At 39.4% G+C, this 23,682-nt stretch overlaps 1 protein-coding gene across 1 annotated transcript in view; it reads left to right on the top strand.

Annotated features, from left to right (window-relative positions):
* The window catches only part of LOC149071518 (solute carrier family 12 member 2-like), a 72,799-nt gene that overhangs the window by 24,740 nt on the left and 24,377 nt on the right, over positions 1-23,682 (top strand). Inside the window, exons 7-14 of the mRNA XM_089247727.1 lie at positions 7,813-7,924; positions 8,026-8,153; positions 11,024-11,221; positions 11,404-11,511; positions 11,621-11,744; positions 13,109-13,210; positions 15,309-15,464; positions 15,575-15,674. Of these exons, the coding sequence (XP_089103853.1) occupies positions 7,813-7,924; positions 8,026-8,153; positions 11,024-11,221; positions 11,404-11,511; positions 11,621-11,744; positions 13,109-13,210; positions 15,309-15,464; positions 15,575-15,674 (1,028 nt within the window). The remainder of the gene's footprint in view (positions 1-7,812; positions 7,925-8,025; positions 8,154-11,023; positions 11,222-11,403; positions 11,512-11,620; positions 11,745-13,108; positions 13,211-15,308; positions 15,465-15,574; positions 15,675-23,682) is intronic.

The raw sequence follows: 23,682 nt of genomic DNA, 5'->3' as shown, positions 1-23,682 counted from the left end.
ATCATAAGGTGGGGTCACTTATGGGCATGAGACCCCGTGCATGACCCCTCATGGTGGAGCTGCAACCCGGAGCCTGATGTGGTTTCCATCATTTTTTTGTTTTTCACACTATAAATTTTATATAGAGGAGTGGTCTGTGAAAAATCTAGCCAGGGGCCAGCGAAAAACACTATCTAAGGGAACCTGCTGCAAAATGTAGGTGGTGAGGCCCGGGTGGGTTCTTGCCCTAAGACGGCCCTGGCTTTATGGGTGGTTTTGTTGGATTCAGTAATTGTATAGTCACTAATATAAAAGCTTTATTTCTTCACACCTTAATTTTTCTTCTCAGCTCTCTGCAGTCCTCCAAACCACCTGCCATGGCCCCTTTCTCCATTTTCTTCCGTGGCCCCCCTTGAAATATCCCAGTACCACTAGGGAGTCATATGGCCCCCGGTTGAGAACCACTGGACTAGGAGACCAGCGTAATATCCGAATTTACACATTGCTGTACTCTTACAGAGAGTCTTGACATTTTACAAACTTTACTAATGGTGTGAAAAACAATTGCATTGTTGCCCGCATAATCGGATGTTAGGGGCCGTTCAAGTATTACGTAAACAAATTTTTAGCCATTTTTGACCCCCCCCCCCCGTCAGCAAAACTCTGTCCCCCCCCCCCACTTGTCAGCAAAATTTCGTCATCAGCTCTGCCCCTCTGAATGCTACCGCACATTGGGGGGGGGGGGCATAGGTGGTTCGTGCCCCCTCCCACGATCAAAAATTTATTTTTTTAATGTAAAAAACATTTTTAATTGAAAGTTCGGAAGAAAATACCTTTATATGTTGTTATAATCAATTTCTGTTAATTTAAATGCCATTTGAAGGCTATGAACTCAAAATGTATCTTTAATAAATTCCCCACCCTCTAAGCCATACAATGATAAATCACATAAAGGCATTTGGCCCGCCGACCAAATATGGCCCTGGTTATCTGATGCGGCCTGCCCTCCTCAAACCTAATTTTGTAAAAAAAAAAGAACTAAGCGGTACATCTATACAGATCGCTCAAGTGTTCTGTGGTACAATTCCAGAACATTTAAGCGGCCCGTGGCACATTTTCATATCACTTAAATGACCCGGGACACAGTTCCAGAACACTTAAGCGATCCGCGACATATTTACAGATCCCTTGAGTGACATGTGAAGTAGTTTTAGAGCACTTAAGTGATCCCAGTGCGGTTCTAAATTACTCAAGTTACCCGCGGCACATTCTCAGATTATTTAAGTGATCCGTGGCATATAATTACGGATCACTTGAGTGATGCGTGGCACAGTTTCAGAGCACTTGAGTGGCCCGGGCACATTTCTAGATCACTTGGATCCGCGAAACATTTAGAGATCACTAAAGTGACTCTGTAGAACACTTATCAATGGGGGAGGGGATGTTACTTCAAGTGCCCACAAACTATCGAAAGGTTTTTCTCGTTTTTGGCGCACCGAGTAGATGCTATTAAAAATATTTCATAAAGGGTGGTTGATGACGTAAGCATTATCCAAACACCCCTCCTCCCTCGTCATCAAAAGTCAGCAAATCGGAACCCCCCCCCCATCGATGATGACGTAATACTTGAACGGCCCCTTATGTGCTTGAACTGTTAACATCAGTTTCAGCGGGGCCGACTGTATTTGGCTTGGATTGATGAAAATTGGCGTATTTGGCTAGAATCGTGATTGCGAGATGATTTTTTTATCCACAGATCTTCTTCGAGACCACTTGCTTATCTCTTCCTTGAGACAGGTTGCGAGATAGGTCTCAGCGGCTTACGGTGAACGGGTAGTTTTCTGATAAAGTCACTCAAGGGAGTTTCCTTGGTCGTGAATGAACACCAGGACACTCAGCCACTGGACTTATCCCGTTGCCGAGATCTCTTCCAGCGCAGCTTCGTGGCAGAGTATAGAACAAAATGTATGTATTTGACAGTCGGAGTGCATATCTACACTGTTGTGTCTTATTTTTTTTTTAGCTCTACATTTCATAAGCGAAGTGTAATGATTGAACATTTGTTGGCCTCTCTATGGCGAGACTTTTTAATGGGGAGATCGGCTCGCATTCACGCCTGGAAGTTAAGGACCACAGAAAACCACAACTTCAGCAGACGATCACGCCGTGGCGTCGGTGGGATTCGAACCCGGGTCTTCATGATGCGAGTCCGTCACGATGACCACTCGACCACCACAGCGGCTGTTCTTGGTCCTATATTCTTCTCCTTTTTTTTTTTTTACGATAAATTCGATCCGGGTCACAAAATACGCTCAAAACATACACTCCGGCATGCACCAATGCGTTGGAAATTCCTCAGAGGAATGTTTAACTTCGTCTACGGTTAAGTAATAGTAGCAATGAAATGATCTGCAGTTGGATCTGCAGTTGGATAAATTTGGCCAAAGACATGGTACATCCGACTTCAACCCAGGCCTGTCAAAGGATTACTTACTGCCTGCTACCCCAGAGGGAGTGGTTTCCCCCATATACTTTGAAAAAGTGTTCTTATGTTGGATCAGGTGGGATGGATGGATTTGATGAGCTGGGGAAGGTGTTGCTACTTTTCCAACAGATACCCTTTACGTTAGAGGTTCCGTAAGGAATATTAACGTGGGTGTCTGTCTGGTAGTTCAAGCCTCAGATCCCTCCATACAACTGATTCCTCAGACCATTCCATCAGGGGCAACCCAGTGGGTATCCCCTCTGCTCACCTCTCGGCCGGACCACTGTCTCCCAGGACTGTTTAGTGAATTCAGAGTTGGTACATACAAAAATGGGCACCAGCTGCGGGAGCTGTGGAAACAGCACATCGCAGGCCCTTTGCAAATTCCAGATTATATGAAGATATTTTCAAAGAATATAAGTGTTGACTGTGGGGAGGATTTTGTTGAGTATAATTCTTCTTGGTGGGCCCCATCCAGACACCAAGGATCTTCCTCCGCGCGCGGAAATGGGGAGCGGTGCTTCCTCTTGGTGGGCCCCAGCCTGACACCAAGTGTCTCCTTCGGAACTGGGAAACGGTGTTTCTTCCTGATGTGCCCGATCTGACACCAGTGGCCTCCAGAGAAGTTGATTTGGGAACAATGATTGTTCCCAACATGTCCTGTCAGGTACCAGGAATTCCACCAAAACGGGAGCGAAGACTCCAGATCTTGATGTATTTTGGCCAAAGACATGTTGCTGCGGCCGGACTGCACAAACATGTTTTTCTGAATATACTTTGTTGATGAATTAACTGAATTATATGTAAATATGATTTAACTATAAATCTAGAAACCATTCGGGAATCACTGTTCTGGTCCTATTCCCACTTCAGAGAACAGCTCTGTGTCCTACTGTGTGCCGTGCATTCCTTGGCTTTCCCCTTTACTTCACTTGTGAGTGTGGAACTTCTCAGGTGCATAATTTTCGACGGACTTACATGGATTTCGAAGAAGGGATGGAATTTAATGTGTCTGGTAAGAAGACCGGACACATTGTCTTCCATCTTGAAAAGAAACTGTTTTTGCTATTCCAAGTGGGGTCTAATCTTTAAGAAAAAGCAAGATATAGGGAACAAGATTGGCTATGGAAATAATGCTGACATCACACTTTCGCTCACAGATGGCAGATGATTCAGCCTGAGATATTCCAAGAGCCTTAGATAATTCAATATTTACTTAAATTACTCCATCAATTAAGATCAATGGCTGAATTTAGAAACAACCATTATTTTTCGTGGTTATTGTTTGATGGAGATTTGACTGTATTGTTATTAATGTTCAATTGGTCAAGCTGTTGGTAGCCCATTGTTGTCACAACAATGTCAGATTGAATTCTCTTATATTTTAATCTATATAAAGAACGTTTTCAAGTCACATTCCTAGAGTTCCGGCGATGAAGGTTATTCAGTTGGTTGACCGACTCCATTTCCCCTTTTTGAACTGAGACCTATTAATTTCTTAGACTTTTTTGAAGGAACTGATTCCTTTGTTAAGCTGTTGGATTGAAACGTGTACTTTCCGGATTTTATCCGGAGAGGCAGCTGGTTTATCCTGCGAACGTGGTTGCCCAACGCGGTAGTTCACCTGGGAGGTCAACCATCGTCCGATCCCTGAAGAGACTGAAGAATCCTCCACTTCTACTTCTTCATTTGGAGGGTGAGGCTTTGGTTGGATTAGCAGAGCTGCCATAAAACGTAGGCTTCCACCTGTACTCCAGTTCAGGCGTTCGTCAGGAGAGACAGGTTGATGAGATGTGCCTTTCAAGACTGTCTCCCGTTTCGTGAAGATGGTGAGACGGGGATGAAGTTCCTTTGGTTTTGCTCTTTGATTTTTGATTGAATTTCAAGTTCAGAGACCGTGTCGTTCGACCACCGATCTTCGACGAGGAAGACCGCATTGTCAACTCAGGGGAAGAGCTAGCTTTGTGGATCGCTGGAACTCTGGGATCATCTGCTTCCTCTACAGGGGTGAGTGATCGCTAGTCAGCGTGTCATTGTGTAACAATGGCGTGTTGCCGAGTAAAAATTTTTATTTAGTTTCACGAATACTTAAAATTAAATGGATAACTCAACAATAACATATTTTTTAATAATTCATGCACATGCTGAAAAGATATGCAATATATATGTGTTACTGCGAAAGCAGGAAATTTGCTAATTCGCGAAGTGGTCAGTCCCGTTGCAAATTGACACTTTGGCAGTAACATAGAACATTTTAATCTCTGTTGACCCCCTTAGGGGTTGAATTTTCAGAAATCTTATCTTCTCAGTGAGTCTTTATATAATGAAATATTATACTTGACCACATTTCATAATATTCAGTATTTCTTTTACATTGTAAAAGAAATACTGAATTAAAAACTAAATTTCTAGATTTTTTTTATCCGAATATCCGGAGTCCAAACTTCTCTGGCTATTGAAAAATTCAAAATTGAAACATTTCAAAGGCCAGAGTACATACAGCACCAAAGGCAGCTGTATACACATAACTAGCAATTATAAAATTAGAAGAAAATAATGAGAAATGAAAAAATACTTATATATATTTTTTTTTTTTCATTTTTCTTCTAATTTTATCATTTCTAGTTATGTGTATACAGCTGCCTTTGGAGTTTTACAATTACAACGAGATGGATAGGATGGACCATGAGTTATTAATACACCGTCGATGAACATCGTTGGCGGGTTGGACGGGAAACCCTTGGCGGCCCATCGCTAGTCTAAACAACTGCTCTATTTTATTTTATTTATTTATTTAGTATACAAACCTGTGAAAGGCCAAAGGGCTCTGTCTTCACTTGGTGAATAATGCAGACAATCAATGAAATTTGAAAGAAAAGCGGGGATATCGGTAAAAACCATAAATCAATCAGACACACGAACATATGTAGAGGGCTTAAGGCCGCGCACATAGTGAATGACCAAGAGATAGGGAGCGTATAATAGTGATTAGCGACGGATAAGGTTATATTGTTTTGTTCTATACACTGCATATCATATTCGAAGAGAGACAAAAAATAGAAAGCGGCCACTGAATGAGGTGTGCGACTTGCACAAACAAGTTTGTTTTCGCATCGATCTGCTGACTTTCGCTATCTGCTGATTGGTCCGTTTTCTCTCTCCCCCCCCCCCTTTTTTTTCCTTTCTATCTTTTAGAAAAAGAAGAGATTCTGCGGGGGATCATCATCGTCACACCCTTACATTTCTTAACCCCTCCGGTCATTTTCTCTATCCTCCTCCTCCTCCTCCTCTACTATATGTGGACATCTCTTCCACAACCCCTATGTGGTTTTTTCTTCCTCGTCGTAATTCTTGTACCTCTTCGTCCTATTATGTGCTCAGTTTAAGTCACCTTGGAAGACAGAGCGGGAACCATGTTCCGGTCTGGTGTGTAACGACCATTAATCCCTTCATAGGCCGTTTTTCGTTGTCTTACGAAACGAGATAGATCACCTCCTGTATCGAACCAAAATTCAATAATGAACTGTGGTTAGAGGATATCCGGCAACTCTTTGTTGACGAATTATGGCTTCATCGGGGAGCTATGGGAGGCAGTGAATGATGCTTCATGAAGTGAATGCGCGGGGATAAAAAAACTCGAAAAGTTTTATTCCAAAGAATTCACTAGTAGAAGTACTTGATACTTTTTTTCTTGTGGTTTCCGAATGCTTTCGTTTTACTGTGAAAAAACTATATCTTATAGTTTGTTTTCACAGCGACCCTGATGATCTTCTGCAGCAGTCGAATTCCATTATAACGAACTCCAAGAGACCGTAGAAATCACTTCGTTATAACGAAATTTCGTTATAAAGGAATTCGAGGTATTTGCATTTCTACTACGTGAACTTATTTGATTGATTAGAAAAGTGTTCGTTAAAACGAGATTTTCGCTATAACGGTATTCGTTAATAAACGGGATTCGACTGTTGTAGGCTAAAGAGGTACTATTTCTTCAAAATGCATACATTGTTACATTGGAGGGACGCACGTGTCGGGGGGATATGATCGAAGTATTTACAATTTTTAACGAGATGGATCGGATGAGCCGTGAGTTATTAATACACCGTCGATGAACTGCTTCGACAAGGGGGAACACCAGCGTCATTTGGTAAAGGACAACACCAGGTTGTAGTGTCGTAGGGAGTTTTTCTCTCTAAGGTTGTTAATAAATGGAATGGTTTACCCCCCAGGTGTCGTGAATTCTACCACAATTGACACTTTTAAAAATAAATACGATATTCATATTGTGGGATGAATCGAGAGAAGCTCTATCCATACTTGGATGAAGGCAACCATAATTTTTAATGGGCATTGCATTATATTTTATCATGTAGGTTTTTTTGTAGTTGTAATAGTGGTAATTGCTTTTATTTTTGGTTGTTGCGTTTTAGACGTATTTGACATTCATATATTTTGCACATTTTTCATCCACCTCGTTGTGCATTTTGCCTGTTGTGTTCTTTGTATTCGCATAACGAAAATTATAGACACTTGGCTTAAATTGAAGATATTTGGATTGGGAGCCGTTCAAGTATTACGTCATCATCGATGTGGGGGAGGGGGTTTCTGATTTGCTGACTTTTGATGACAAGGGGGAAGGGGGGGGGGTTGGATAATGCTTACGTCATCAACCGCCCTTTATGAAAATATGAGTTAGGATTCAGAGGGGCAGAGCTTATGACGAAATTTTGCTGACAAGGGGGGAGGGGGGGGTAGGGATTAGCGTTTTGCTGACTTTTGCTGACAGGGGGGGGGGTCAAAAATGGCTAAAAATTTGCTTACGTAATACTTTAACGGCCCCTTGAATTGGGAATATATAGCATGCTTTGCATATTCATACCATACCATATTCACGCTATATATTTCCAATTACTGATGATAATTGGAATCAAAAAAGCATTCTCATCATCATCAAAAGAACACTGACAATTATCGACATTGACATCATCATCAAAAGAACACGGAAAAATCTCATATCATCATCATCATCATCATGAAAATGGTAACGACGATTCTCATCACCATCAAAAGAGCGCCAAAAATTCTCATTTTGTCACCAAAAAATATTACTCATACAATAAAAATCCGACACATAAATATTCTAAATCAGTATAACGGCTAATATTTGAATGGGATGTTCAATAAAGGAGTCGGTCAATGCCTCCCGTACAAGATCAGACACAAACATCGTTTTTTGGGTCAGCAGCAGCACGGTGCTCGCGAGTAATAAGTAGAAGATTAGTGTTTGTCTAATGTTTTACTAGGAGTGATTCACTTACGTACCTTTGCCATATTTTTCGTTTTTGCAGACACAAATGATTTTACTGGTGATACTTCTGGCTGCCATGTTCAACTATTTCATTGGCGCATGCATCGCGCCTAGTTTGAATCAGAAATCAGGAGGATTCCTCGGATGGAGCGGTAAGATGGGTTTCCGTTTTTTATTTAAGATTTCTTCAGATTAAGTTTTACACACTTCCATTCCATGTTTCAATGTTTGCGATAATAATTCTCGTTGATAGTGGCGCTGGGGAACCAGAACATGTGGCCGCAATACAGTTCCGATGCATCGTTCGTCATCGTATTCGCTGTCTTTTTCCCGTCAGTCACGGGAATTCTCGCTGGAGCTAATATTTCAGGTGATCTTAAAGTAAGTAACGAACGCTTCCCATTTCAGCGTGAAAATTTCCAACTAAAATCATTGTTGGAATATCAATTGTTGATCATAAATAGAGCCCGGATTATAAGTACTAAAAATGATGCGAAATATGGTCTAAAATTATGCACTTAAAAATGCTAAAATGTGCATACAGAAACAAAAAATATACAATAAATCCTGAAAAGTTAGAATATTCCAAAATATGTACCAAAAATTAGAAAATGTGCATAAAAAAAAGCAACCATGAAGGAAAAAAAACGGTCTACGAAGCAGTTTCATTTACAAAAAATATCCCCTATAAATTGCATAAATGCGAATAATTTCTACATGTTTTTTTTTATTCAGGCACTTTCAATTTCTAGTTCGTTGTAGGCTCAGTAACAAAATAATTTCGACACTATTTCTGAGAAAAAATTTAACACCTTCGACATATCTCTGGCAATAGCGTTACAATAAGATAATTGGTATTTAGAAAATCTGTACAACAAAATTCCCTGTTACTTCACTAAATCCCACCTCCGGAAAAAAAAAACCAATGTTATGAAAATATTATGAAGAATATTTATTTGAAAAATTATAGAAATAGAGTTTAAACAAACCCTCAAAAATATGCATTTATTCCGAAAATTCTTCGATTTTGTGCATTTATATATGCATTAATACTAAAAAATGGCCAAAATATGCAAATATGCATTTGTATATAATCTGTGCTCTAACCATAAATTTAGTCGTCATTCACAATTTTACGAATCATAGCTAATATGTGTCATGAAATGTATTTTAACTAGAATTTTGCAACCTAAGACAAATACCATTTTATTGACAACTGTTGGGAAGAAAACATTGTTTACGAAAAATTTAAAATTTGTTAATGCTGGGAAATGTTTCAGGGGAAAGAATCGTTAAAGCAATTAAGAAAGCAATTATAAGAAAAAACGTACTATATTGTAAACTTATTTCAGTGAAGGTATTGTCGGAAAATCGTTTCAGAATGCCTTGTTTTTGAATTAATTTAAAAAAATTATTTTGGAAGATATTGTTGGAAAATCATTTATTTATTTATTTATTTTTTGTGAAGTTGTTGTGGTGAAAATTATTTAAGGAAGCATTGTGTGTGTGTGTGCGCGCGTGTGTAGAAACTGACATTATTTATTATTGATAGAAAATGGTTTCTGAATGAAAAAATGCATCAACGCATTGTCGGATAATGATTTTTAAATAACGATTTGTTAATTAATCCATCGTCGGAAAATAATCTATTACTCAACGCACTCTCGGAAAATAATTTATAAATTATTTAGTCGGTAAGTAATCTATGAATTAATGCGTTGTCGGAAAACAATCTATTGCTCAATGCACTGTCGGAAAATAATCTATGAATTAATGCATTGTCGGAAAATAATCTATTACTCAACGCACTCTCGGAAAATAATCTATTACTCAATGCCCTGTCGGAAAATAATCTATTACTCAACGCACTCTCGGAAAATAATTTATGAATTATTTAGTCGGTAAGTAATCTATGAATTAATGCGTTGTCGGAAAACAATCTATTGCTCAATGCACTGTCGGAAAATAATCTATGAATTAATGCATTGTCGGAAAATAATCTATTACTCAACGCACTCTCGGAAAATAATCTATTACTCAATGCCCTGTCGGAAAATAATCTATTACTCAACGCACTCTCGGAAAATAATTTATAAATTATTTAGTCGGTAAGTAATCTATGAATTAATGCGTTGTCGGAAAACAATCTATTGCTCAATGCACTGTCGGAAAATAATCTATGAATTAATGCATTGTCGGAAAATAATCTATTACTCAACGCACTCTCGGAAAATAATCTATTACTCAATGCCCTGTCGGAAAATAATCTATTACTCAACGCACTCTCGGAAAATAATTTATAAATTATTTAGTCGGTAAGTAATCTATGAATTAATGCGTTGTCGGAAAACAATCTATTGCTCAATGCACTGTCGGAAAATAATCTATGAATTAATGCATTGTCGGAAAATAATCTATTACTCAACGCACTCTCGGAAAATAATCTATTACTCAATGCCCTGTCGGAAAATAATCTATTACTCAACGCACTCTCGGAAAATAATTTATGAATTATTTAGTCGGTAAGTAATCTATGAATTATTCAGTCGGTAAGTAATCTATGAATTAATGCGTATTCGTAAAATAATCTATGAATTAATGCATTGTCGGAAAATGATCTATTGCTCAATGCACTGTCTCAGAAAATAATCTATTACTCAATGCCCTGTCGGAAAATAATCTATTACTCAACGCACTCTCGGAAAATAATTTATGAATTATTTAGTCGGTAAGTAATCTATGAATTATTCAGTCGGTAAGTAATCTATGAATTAATGCGTTGTCGGAAAATAATCTATGAATTAATGCATTGTCGTAAAATGATCTATTACTCAATGCCCTGTCGGAAAATGATCTATTACTCAATGCCCTGTCGGAAAATAATCTATTACTCAACGCACTCTCGGAAAATAATTTATCAATTATTTAGTCGGTAAGTAGTCTATGAATTATTTAGTCGGAAAGTAATCTATGAATTAATGCATTGTCGGAAAATAATGTATTACTCAATACACTGTTGGAAAATAATCTATTAATTAATACATTGTCGTGAAAAATCATTAAAGAAAGCATAGCTGAGAAAAATCGTACGTAAAGCGTAGTTGGAAAATCGTTTTAAATTATCCTATTATTAATTATTTTTCGAAATCGTTCCGAAACCGAAAGCAATTTCGTGGGATTTTCTGTGGGAAATCATAATATTGTACATAGTACCGTATAGCGGTCAATTCGTTTGTTCTTCTTTTCTTTAGGATCCGAGCAGTGCTATACCGAAGGGGACTCTCCTCTCAATATTAACGACGTCTCTCAGCTACATCATCGTCATAATATTTTTAGGCTTCACTTTCGTCCGAGAAGCTTCAGGCAACATTTCGGACGTCATCAACGGAACCATCCAATCAGCTTGTGAAAATGTTACGTGCCGTTACGGGCTAGTGAATGACAATCAGGTAAATCCATCTTGGTTTTGGACTACCAATACATAGGCAAGGGAAGGGCTACAGTTCATTCATTGGTCACTCGGAAAGTTTTGGGAGGTGAAAATATTCATAATCCTGAGAATCCTTGTTTAAAAAGTTTCGCTCATTTTTATTTTTTGTGAGCACTTTAAAGCTATTCTTTGTCTCTGCAGGTAATGAAACTAGCCGCGTGGTACCCACCATTAATCTACGCAGGAACCTTCGCAGCCACTCTATCATCTGCCCTGGTTTCGATCGTCAGTGCTCCGAGAATTCTACAGGTGAGAACGAGATCAATCTTGTTTCCGTGCATGTCAATTGGTTTTGTTAACATTATCGAAATACATGTGGTTTTTAATTGAAGTTGTGTGGTGGTTTGATTCCTATCAGGCTTTGTGCGTCGATGAAATAATCCCGTGGTTGTCGTTCCTTGGTAAAGGTTACGGTTCGGATAATGACCCGAGGAGGGCGCTGGCTCTGACGTTCGTCATTTCGCTCGGATGCACGGCCATAGGTGAGTTATTTTGTAAATTTAAGTTAGAGAAATGGCCAACGATGGTAGACTTTCACTTTACCAACCGTGCAACAGCTTCGGTCTTATCGCCACAGACAGGGGTGGATTTACGGTTTTGCCACCTGAGGGCGGCACGAATTTTGCCGAACTTCTCATACTCTAGTCTAATTTGCTTGATCAATCAATTCTCCACCCTGCGCTATAACGCGCTTCGCCCCACTCTTGTTAATGCGTCAGTGTCTCTAAGTTACTCTTTTGGTCACTCACATGCTCAAAATCTATCTTTTGGACATTCAAATGCTTTTACACGATCTAGGTAACTCTTTTGGTCAGTTCCATGCTCACACATTCTCTAGGTCACTCGTTTTGGTCCCTCATTGACGAGGTCTCTCGCTTACTGGGTAACTCGTTTGATCATTAACATTCTTGCACGCGTTCTAGATCACTGTTTTCGTCATTCTAACGCTTGGCGCTGTGGTGGTCGAGTGGTTATAGTGCCGGACTCGTGATGCGAGGATCCGGGTTCGAACCCCACAGTGGTGGTCGGCTGAAGTTGGTTTTCTGTGGTTCCCAACTTCAAGGCGCAAATGCGAGCCGATCTCCCCGTTAAAAAGTCTCGCCACAGAGAGCAACAGTCCTACAACGGTAAATCATTCAACCATAACACTTCACTCATAGTTAATAAAACTGGGGGCAGATGACAGCACTACACATAACAAGCATTACACAGAAACAAAACTTTACGTCAGGTTGCACTACACGTACACGCACATTCCCGCATGCACCGATTCGTTGGGGGGTTCCGCGGGGGGGGGGGGTGCATGTGTGGTGTAGCAGTAGTAGGTAGGGGCTCGGGGATCCATGATGTTCTTAGGGCGGCCGCCTCGTTGGGCAATTTGCCTGTTGTGGCGTTGTATTTGTATATTTGCGCATGCTCTAGGTTCACTCACCTGCATGCAGATTCGCTTGGTCACTCACTCACCTAGTTCATCGCGCTCTGGGCAGAGGTGGATTCATGGTGGGCTATAAAATTTTTTGCCGCCTTTCTCCCGTTCTACAAGTTTTCTTTGTCACTCATTCGTCAAATTTGACGCCCTTTTCTATAGACCGCTTGTAAATACGTCACTGGCCACAGAAGCGATTCATAACCATTTTACTTCCGGGGGGAGGTTGTGTCTGGATGTAAGTTCCATGCGTTTTTGTGCTCAAATGATGCCATCTATCTTCTAGAGACGAAACTGGCAAATAAATGAATATTCTCATCAGTGCAATTCAAATGCTGTAAGGTTTGTTACTCATGGTGGCGATATTTTTAACTCATGTAACTTTTCGACCATCTGACTCTGAACATTTTGTTATTTCAGGTGACTTGAATGAACTCGCTCCGTACATTTCAAATTTTTTCATGGCTGCCAATGGACTGATAAACTTCTCGTGTTTCCATGCATCATACGTCAAATCTCCAGGTGATTATAGACACTTCATATAAAGTAATATATTGTTAAAAATCGTTATGTAAATGTTGAAAAATTCTAACTTCAACTAACGGTGATACATAATGAATAGTTTGATTTTTTTTGCATTAGCATAAAATGAGTTATCGGGTATTTACCAAAGCATCCAATATTTGCTTTCTCGATCACCGTTGCGCCTAATCCCTGTGAAACGTTTCGTTCGGCGTGCAAATGAAAGATTGGACTTCAGAAATATCAAAAAGAAACTGGCAGTTGCATTAGTTATTTACTCCAGCAGAAATTAAATTAGCCTCCTTATTTGGTCTACATCAAAGTAGATGCTTAATATTTTCACCGGCTCTGACCACGAGGTGAAATTAGCCGAATCGGCAAACTGATACTCGTATACGGTTAGAATATAGACCAAAATTGGATTGTCACCACTTTTGATCGAAATGCTGATTTTTTTCTTGACGTGATTTTGATTTGGTTTACGTAAGCCAAATCAACTATCACTCAATAGCAAGTAAACCTGCTAGTGAGTGATAGTTGGCGAGTAGGTATTTGATGTGATTGACGATGACTGGTTCGTCATTCCTTCTCCCCCCCCCCCCTCCACATTTAACGGAATTTAAGCTGAGTTTCACTCTATTTTTGCTGATGTACCGTAAATCGGAGTGTCCCCGGGTCCCCCGCCCCCAGGGGATGAGGGGGACCCAGGCATCTCCGACAAAACCAGAATTTATTGATATGTCAAAAATTACATCGAAATTAAAACTATGTAAATCGAAGAATCAAGTGAAAGTCAAAGTGTGTGCAGCGGGCACCAAAAATAAACAATTATAGAAAGTTGTATAAAATCATATCGCAAACGGCACAATCAGAAGTTTGATAGATCAAAGATTGTATGACAGAAGGGCGGAGCACCCCATTCCACTTGGTCAGTTCAATCCATCCAGTCTAATTCACTCTTGAGCACTGTTGAAGAATCTTGAAAGTTTCTTTGGGGTATCATTATGTATTAAGGATTCATCCTGATCCTCACTTGCAAACAGTGCCACCAGCGAGCTGTCAGGGTGAAGACGCGGTGATCTCCTTAACGGGGGCGCTGGTAGCGTAATTAATTGGAGGAGGCGGGTCCCTTATCTTCTCAGGTTGTTCCTCAAAGAATTTCACAGTTTTTTTTATCTTTTCCTTTGATTCCTCTCGACGTAGTATGATAGACATCCATGGTCTGAGGATATGGGCAGCCGGCGAACGGAAGTGAAAGTGCGTCGTTTCTGGACAACATGTGGCGTACGGCAGGGACGTGCCAGGTTCAAGACAAGAGCATTTATCGCTGGCAAAATCCGAGACTTCCGTTCCCATCGTTTTTATACAGGCAGCCCCTGTACCTGACTCCAGTTTAAAGCCATCAGTGTAGTACACGACGGTGGTTTTCCTCATCAGGTATATCCTCCTCCAAAGCGTCTAGAAGTACTTCATTGACCTGTAGAGATTCTGCAGGATGCGGTGGTCCAGCCTACAGTTTTCTGCTTGAAGGCACCCGAGAGTAATATTCCCTCTAGCAATATCTTGTGAATCTTTAGAAAGACATGGCTTATGGAGCTTTAGAAGACGCATGACTTTTGCCAGGAATTCTATCTTGAGAGATAACAGCGGAAGCACCAAGACTACCTGAAGAGTATTCGTAGGTGCAGTTCTGTACGCACCTACGAAATATATAGGAGGAAGGGTCTTTGTATTGAATCTAGCCGTCTGAACATCTGGGTCTTGGCAGAATGCCATATAGAAGCTACATAAGCTATCGTAGGTTCAACCACAGTCAAATAGAGTGATCTCCTCAGAGCCCGTGTTAGTCCCCACTGTGGTCCGGCCATCAGTTAGTTAGCCAACTGAAAAATAAATCCGGAGAGAACGGAAAATTCTTTTGCTTTATGCTTCACAAAATTTCGTTCCTATTCACCCCGTTTTACAGCATACTTTTTATATTTCAATTTAATTTTAGTGCACAGCTGTAATTTTTTTTACGTACACTTTGTGAAGCATACAATTTGTACATAGTGTTTGAGCTGGTGTATAACCTCTACAATTTTTTGTTCCTCGCTAGGTTTCAGGCCAGGATTTCGCTACTACAACAAATGGCTGAGTCTCGTGGGTGCGCTACTATGCGCAATCATCATGTTCATTATGAGTTGGGTTACGGCTCTGATCACCGATGTCGTGGCGATAGCGATTTACGTATACATCAGCAAAACATGCCCAGGTGATTGATTTCACATATACATATATATATATGTAACGTTTTTTCATAAAACTAAAATAATTATTTGAACGAAAATTAATAATTAGATGCGATTGTTTTTTTTTCCCTAGACGTCAACTGGGGATCCTCTTTCCAGGGATATATCTACAGAAACGCGCTGCATTACCTGCATAAGATGAACAGAATCGAAGATCATGTGAAAAACTACAGGTAACGTTGACATAGTACTGCTTAAAGCAAAAATACTTTGCTAAATGTTTTCTTCCTTCCATAACTGATCTCGGAAAGATTCCGTCAAGCGGTAATCGATACATGATCGATCGAGAAAGATTCGCCTCAACATGGTTAATGTGGTAAATTGAAAGAGCGGATAACCGCTTTTGTTCATCCTGATGTGCTGAAGAAAAATATCACTTTCCTCTGAAGAGATATCTTCGTGCTTGGCACAATACGTATGTGTCTTCATGCTTTATCATACACATCAATCAGATGAATTACCGTTACGCATTTCACTTGTAGAGCGATTGAAAGAATTAGCCTCACGTGGAGATGGGTTTGCCCCCCGAGAATATCGAGTGAAAGATTTACTTCTATACAAGATATACAGAAGTCTGGATGTTGTGAAGATATTTATTATTTGAGATGTTAATTATATTATTATTATTATAATTATATTTTTTTTTTTTTTTAAGGAAGGAAAAAAACTCATCTCTGCCGGGAGTCGAACCCGGGTCCCTCGTTTGCCGGACGAGTGCTCTGACCACTAAGCTACAGAGGAGATAGAGATTGTTGTCATGACATTCATGTCATATATATAGCTATCTGGTGGCGCGTCATCCATGAGCTATTAGCTTATCGGTTCACCGTCCATTGCACGGTTCCGTTCGGCACATATACGCTCTAGCGAAGGAAAATCTCTATCTCCTCTGTAGCTTAGTGGTCAGAGCACTCGTCCGGCAATCGAGGGACCCGGGTTCGACTCCCGGTAGAGGCAGAGATGAGTTTTTTCCTTAAAAAAAAAAAAAATTAACATCTCAAATAATAAATATCTTCACAACATCCAGTCTTCTGTATATCTTGTATTAACAAGTGGAGAGCGACATTCATGTCATATTTACTTCTATGTCTTTTTCCTAGTACAACGACTGAAGGGATCACTTTGATTCTTTGACTGATTGCATCAGTCGAAGGAATAACCTTGACGTATATTTTCTGGTACAGTGTAACGATCGCAAGAATCAATAACCATTTTTCTTCCTTCGTGTATCAGCAGAAGGAATCACTTTCGTTCTTCTTCCATAATCAGAAAGAAAGAATAACTTTTATGTTTTTTCCTGGTACAGTGTAACGATCTAAAGAATCACATTCATTTCCTTCCTATGTATCAGTTGAAGGAATCACCGAAATTGTTCTTCCCGACATACCTGTTGAATGAATCATAATCACTGATTGGTATATACAGTATATATCTCTGGTATATAGGCAGAAAAGAAATTATCTTCATTGCACTCTCTGTAGGGAAGCGGAAGAAAGAATAGCCTTCATCCTTTTTCCTATGTGTCAGCCTAACGAATTACATTCAGTCTTCTTCCTAGGCATCAGTCGAAAGAATAACCTTTATGTTCTTTACCTGATGCAGTGCAACGATCGAAAGACTGACATTATTTTTCCTATGTATCAGCCGAAGGAATCACTTACATTCTTTTTCCCGAGAGTTTACCTATTTTCCCTACTACCAAGGAATCATTATAATTGCTCTCTTTGGTATATAGGCACAGGTGCCGCCATAAAGAAAATATTGGGGGGGGGGGGAGAATGAAAGCTGTCAGTCGTCCCGTATGTACGGGACTCAAGCCAGTATGTAGTACGTAGAAGGATAGGGAGAGTGCGTTGCATTATTGAATTATATATTCATTAATTACTGGGCGGGGGGCACAGCCCCGCTCCCCACAAAAGTGATTGGGGCGGTTAAAATAGGTGCAGGTTACTGCGTCTATGAATGTAGGACGACGGGATTATCTTCATTACACTCTCTATAGAAAAGCGATTGCAGGAATCACCTTCATTATTCTTCCTATGTATTTAGTGTCAGGAATTACCTTCATTTTCTTCCTGTATAAGTAGGCTGACCATATTTCCTCGAGAGAAATACGGGACATTGGGATTCCAAATACGGGAAAATACAGGGCATCGCCAATTATCGCCAAAAATGACGCCGAAACCGAACAAAGTCGCCAAATATTGTTGAAATAATGGAGAAATCACAATGACGGGAAATGCAGCATTACTGCTAATTGCAGTGGATTAAAATGAATTCCACGAAAAAAAAAATTTCATTAAGACAAATGTGGGAGATTCATATACTCATTTATAGTTGTAGTTATCATAATATAATTTATAAGTTGAAAATAATTTCAATCCTTGACTTTGATAAAGAATAAAAATTCAAGTAGGCTTCGTGCAAAATCCGGGAAAAACCGGGACACTTTTGCTAAAAAGTCGGGACAGCCAAAAAAACAGAAAATACCGGGACTATCCCGGGAAATACGGGACGTATGGTCACCTTATGTATAAGATACTTTTCTACTAGCAGAAGAATTTTCGTTTTCAGATCATACGTAGAAAATAACGGTTTTTATCATATATCAGCGTTTTGCGTGTCTGGAAGTGCTGCCATCTGTCCCCTATCAAATACAATACTCGAAAACGAGCCTATGCACAAATCTTCATCGCGAAGATCAAAGGATTCTGTAAAATCGGTTCATGATTTGGAAAGATGTAATTGTATCTTGTAGAATTTTTATCGAATTCAAAATTAATGAAATTTGAAGTATTTGTTTTATTTCTAGAAAATTCATTTAATATAAAGCTATTAGAAACTTGTGGTTGAGTTAAAAATACTTGTAAACCGAGCACACTCTGGTTTATCGCCATTGTAAGTAATTTGCTACCTTATCTCATGAGAGGATGAGCCGGGCACGTGTATTTAATGTTATGTGTAAAGTTAGTGCTGCCATCTATATTTTAAATATCGAGGTTAGCACAGAGCCGCTCTTAGAGTTGTGCGTTTGCACCGAGCACAGTGCTCTCTCAACGCATGGGCCCCACCCTGTCACAGTTCGAGACCTCAAATGCGGAGGAGGGGACCCTCATGAAAATGAGATATGATTAAAAATTCTCGCGTGTAGGCATGCATTTTAGCCACGTATGAGGGATGGCCTCAGAGAAGTTTCTTCTCCCAGTGGCCATTGATGCTCTTGAGACGGTCCTGATCGTGCGCCGCACTCACTGTAGTAGAAGTGAAAAAAATATGTACAAAAATACATTTTGTGAAGAAACAAGGTGTCTGAGCTTCAACTATGGAATTCTGAATCATTATTTTTTGTTGATTCTGATTTATCGTCTATTCCGCAAATATTTCTTCCACAAATTCTGAATTTTTGTCAAGTCTATGATTATTCCTTTCATAAATTCAGTATATTCATCGATTCCGGAATTACAATTAAAAAAAACCCTCTTAACGGACACCCCCCCCCAGATACGATTACCCCTCTTTTACGGTCAAATAATAATTTCCCCTTGCATAATAAAAGTACACATTTCAAACTCCCGATTAACGGTCACCCCTCTTTTATTTTCCGCCCCCTTCATTTATTTTCCGCCAAATTACTTTTCTGTCGTTGGTGAATAATGCTGCACATCAATACGTCTTCTCAGGGCCGGGTTAACCATTAAGCAAAATAAGCACGTGCTTAGGGCATCAGTACTAAAGGGGCACCACAAAAAGATATATCAAATTGTATTTTTTTTAATGCGCAATTTTTTTTTCAACATCGACCATCCGATAGAAGGTCCTAAAATTTTAAGAACACTTGATTGTATTGTAGGATGGCACAAAAGATGAGAAACTAATAATATTGCAAAATAGACTTCACAATATCACTGAGTTTTTCGATTAGCTTTTCACAATTTTCAAAAAGTACGCCCAGGGCTGTCTTAACATCGTCATACGCCCACATACAAAGCGATTTTTCTGAGAGAGGCACTACTACTTAGCTAAAAATTCCTACCTACCTATTTGCATATTTACTCTTGAAAATCGGAACCAGATCTAATTGTCACTTGACACCCCGGTGCCATAAGTGCCCAAATGGGCCCAGCAGTAAACCAAATTCTACAGAATAAGGACATGATGTTTGTGGGTCATTAGTAGGTCAACTGTGTAGTTTGATCTGTAGAAGTAAAAGAAATGCTACCGGGTGTAAATTGCAGACTTGAGAATGTATCTAAAATAAAAAATACCCAATATAACGGTGGTTCGTCAGAAATAAGATACCTACTGGCAGGGCCGCAACTGGATACTTGGTTAGCCGGGGCAACGACTCATTTAGGCATCCCCGCCTCGTAATGCTGAATGATAGGTTGAATGGTGAAATTTGCGTCCCCTTTTGTGATGCGTCCGGGGCACCAGAGCCGCCTGCTCCCCCCCCCCCCCAACTTCCTGCCTATTGGTAATTTTATGGCCATTCTAAGATTCAATGGTTTCTCCTTGGAGTGTTGTTACGGCCTTTATCTCATCAACTGTTCGTCGTAGTGGTACGGTTCTAATTTTGAAAATTCTCAAAATGTGATCAGAAATCAAAACCCTGTACGAGTTTTGAAGATGAAAATACAGTGTACACAAAATAAAAAAAGTAAATTTTTATACGATCCCTTCCTTCCCCCCCCCCCCCCGTCCTGTAACTTCCAATTGGACAGTTGTTGCTCTTTCTCTTCTGAGCCCAACAGGCAAATTAAATGTTTTTAACTGCATTATTCCCTGAGGTATTTAAATTCAAAATTAGAGACAGGTCCGGGGTTAGGGGAATTTCGTGGCCCCCTCTAAAAATTTTTTATGTGGTTGCTCTCCGACTTACAAACTTTTCGAGTTACGAACGCAAATCTTGAAGGGGAAATTTTTTTCACAAAGAACGCATTCTATTACTCTCATTTTTTGTCATTACTTCAGGAACGCGCTGATGGTCTGGATCATAATCAAACACGATCCGTTGAGGGGGAATGACATTTAAAGTAATTTTACAAAATTCATAAATTATTAATAATAATTATTGTGATCCACCTGCTGACACTTCATTCGTGGCTCGAACCGTATTGAACAGACATAAATTTCTGTCATACTTTTAAAGCGCTTCATCATCTCTTTATTGTAATACGTTGCAATTCGATATCTTTGATCATTTTTCGAATTATTTATTGCTGTGTTTTTGTTTAATTCATGTAAATTAATAGAAGTAAAGGAATTAAGTACTGGAATTCCATGACCCCAACATGGGTGGGGCTGACTGGCAGGATTGTCTTAAGAGCATCATGGGCCCCGAGCCAAGGGAATTTTTTGGAGGCCCTACCTGAAAAATTCAACTACTTCTCGTTTGGGGGGAGGCATACGTTAAGACGGCACTGCCTAAGGTTCGCACCAGGTGTCCTCCTTTTTCAGTTTTGAATCTGGTAACCCTATCTGAAGGCCACATAACCCGTATTTTCACTTATTTGTTCGATCATCCATATTGTCCGAATGTTTTTGTGCAAAGGAATAATTATTTTTTTCTACTTGTTCTCTCTCTCTCTCTCTTTTCATCATCGCATGAGTTGCTTGAAATTTCGAGATTAGATGGCAGCCCGGAAAGAGTTAGACGTTAGCGGTCTCCGCCTTGGCAGTGCTGAAAACGGTGTCCCCCAAAATCTTCCGTCGGAACATCACGTGACTCGGTAAAAACAAACACAATCCCCCGTTATTTTCTCATGGCATCCACAAGAATTTAAAACAATAAATGAAAGAAATAATTTCAGCATCGATAAGATAATTCCAGAATTAATGAAAGAAAATGTTCTAGAATTAATGTAAAAGAGATAATTTCAGCATTAATGAAAGAAATAATTTCAGCATTAATGAAAGAAATAATTTCAGCATTAATGAAAGAAATAATTTCAGCATTAATGAAAGAAACATCCAGAATTAATGAAAGAAACAAATCCAGAATTAATGAAAGCAATTATTCCAGAATTAATGAAAGCAATTATTCCAGAATTAATGAAAGCAATTATTCCAGAATTAATGAAAGCAATTATTCCAGAATTAATGAAAGCAATTATTCCAGAATTAATAAAAGAAATAATTCCAGAATTAATGAAGGAAACTCCAGAATTGATGAAAGAAATATATTCCACATTAATAAAAGAAATGAGAGCCGTTAAAACCCAAAACGGCTCAGTGATATGATTGGCTGATGAGGGAGTGACGTCAGTATAAACGTACTAACGTGGTTTCATTAGTTTATCATATTTGGCAAGAAATTATACTTTTCCATCTTAGAAACAAGTCGCCAAGATGACCTTATGTTGCTATCTTTCAAAACGGAACTGTATCTGGAAATCTCATGACCATGTAATCTGTATTTTACGGGACAAAGTTACATAGAACTCAGAAGATTGCAAAATTTCCCCCGTTATCACGTCATTTCTAGTAAAAATACGCATTTTGTGGATTTTCGTCTTCGAGAGAAAAAAGTTTTTTTCAAACCGTGAATTTTTAATTCTAATGAAAATTTCCCATCCATGAAATTTCTCGTTTTGAGATATTGGTTGCATTCAATACTACTGTGCTGTTGTTTCATACCATGGCCAACTGTGGTCCTCGGACTTCTCTGATGTCTCCTGCGACCTCAAACTTAATTTTGTAAAAATTTTCAGATCACTTGAGTGACCGCCGCACAGTTCCATCGCACAAGTGGCCGCGACACATTTACAAATCAGTCAAGTGACCCACGACATATTTACAGATCACTTAAGTGATGTGTGGCACAGTTCCAGAGCACGTAAGCGGCCTGCGGTGCAGTTCCACATATCACTCGTTACCCGTGGCCCAGCCCCAGATCACTCAAGTGGCCCACGGCACATCTCCACATGAACTAAGTGGCCCGTGACACATTTTCAAATCAATGAGGAAGTGGCCCGCGCTCTCCTAAAGATTGAGTATCCTTGCATTAAACTAATATTGAAGCGAAGGGTCAATGGCAAGATTCCGGTTGGTCCGTGTAATCACACGGACTAAACTTTTTTCACTTCCAAGCTTATAAGCGAAAAAAGTTTCGTCATGATTCTCATCAGTATAGTGTTTTAACAATAAGAGAGCCACTAGATCAAATGGACCCCAGGACAGCAAACAGATTTGGTGCCCCGGACCAGAGGGGGCGCAAATATAATCTATTAACCCCACCTTCAATATTAGAAGGACGAGGCACCAAAATGCGTGCTTGCATCGGCTAACTAAGCATCTATAGTTGCGGCCCTGTCCAGAAATTTATTTTTGAGGGGAGGGGGACAGAGTAATAGAGAGCAAACGAATATACCATGTTATAACATATATCTCTGTCATTTTCTTAGGTTTTGAGGGGATGGACCTCCCCTCCCGGCACTGATGGACAATTGAAGGCTTTTACTGATTCTCAAAATTTTTTCAAAAACACAATTTTACATAAATTCTTGCCATAAATTTTCAATTACGTATTTCTTTCATTCATTCTAAATTTTCAACAATGGGGTTATAATTAACTCTCACATTAGATTTTAATAATGTATCTCTTACAATTCTAAATTTTCATAATTTTTTACTTATTATATGTTCATATTTTTAATTAGTTTTCATCATTATATATATACTGAGTATGCTGTACTAATGTGCAACATACTGAAAAAAAAAGTGCAGAACTGCTGACGTACGCAAGATGGGGTTCAAAACCCCCAAGCAGAAGCCTACGCAAGTGGGGGGGGGGTGTGCTCAGGGAACCTATATGCCCTCCCCAAGCTATGTGTTTTTTTTTGCGGTGAAAAACAATGAGCACCTCTCCTTAAGAAAATCCTGCGTACGCTACTGAGCAGAGACCAACGGGGAGATCAGTAATTTGGCAGATTTTTTTAATTGCTGGAAAACAGACGTTGACACAAAACGAAATGTTGTTCGAACAACAAACTATCAAATTAAATTCTTCGGTGCCAGTCTTTCTATGCTTTGGTTTTACACTTGAAGTATTGTAAATATTGCACCAATAAATTGAGCTATTCAAAATTTCGTTTGTTTGTATGTGCTCACGTTATCAGGTTTCACCCAAGTTTTGTGCTTTAATCACTAGAGGAATGATGGCTTGGATGGGAAAACAAACAA

The sequence above is a fragment of the Pholcus phalangioides genome, unplaced genomic scaffold (assembly GCF_987345545.1).
Source record: "Pholcus phalangioides strain wild (caught in Gottingen) unplaced genomic scaffold, Ppha-v1.0 ptg000018l_1, whole genome shotgun sequence".
Classification (NCBI taxonomy): domain Eukaryota; kingdom Metazoa; phylum Arthropoda; class Arachnida; order Araneae; family Pholcidae; genus Pholcus; species Pholcus phalangioides.
The sequence above is the reverse complement of the archived record's forward strand: the minus strand, read 5'-3'. Positions and strand labels throughout refer to the sequence as shown.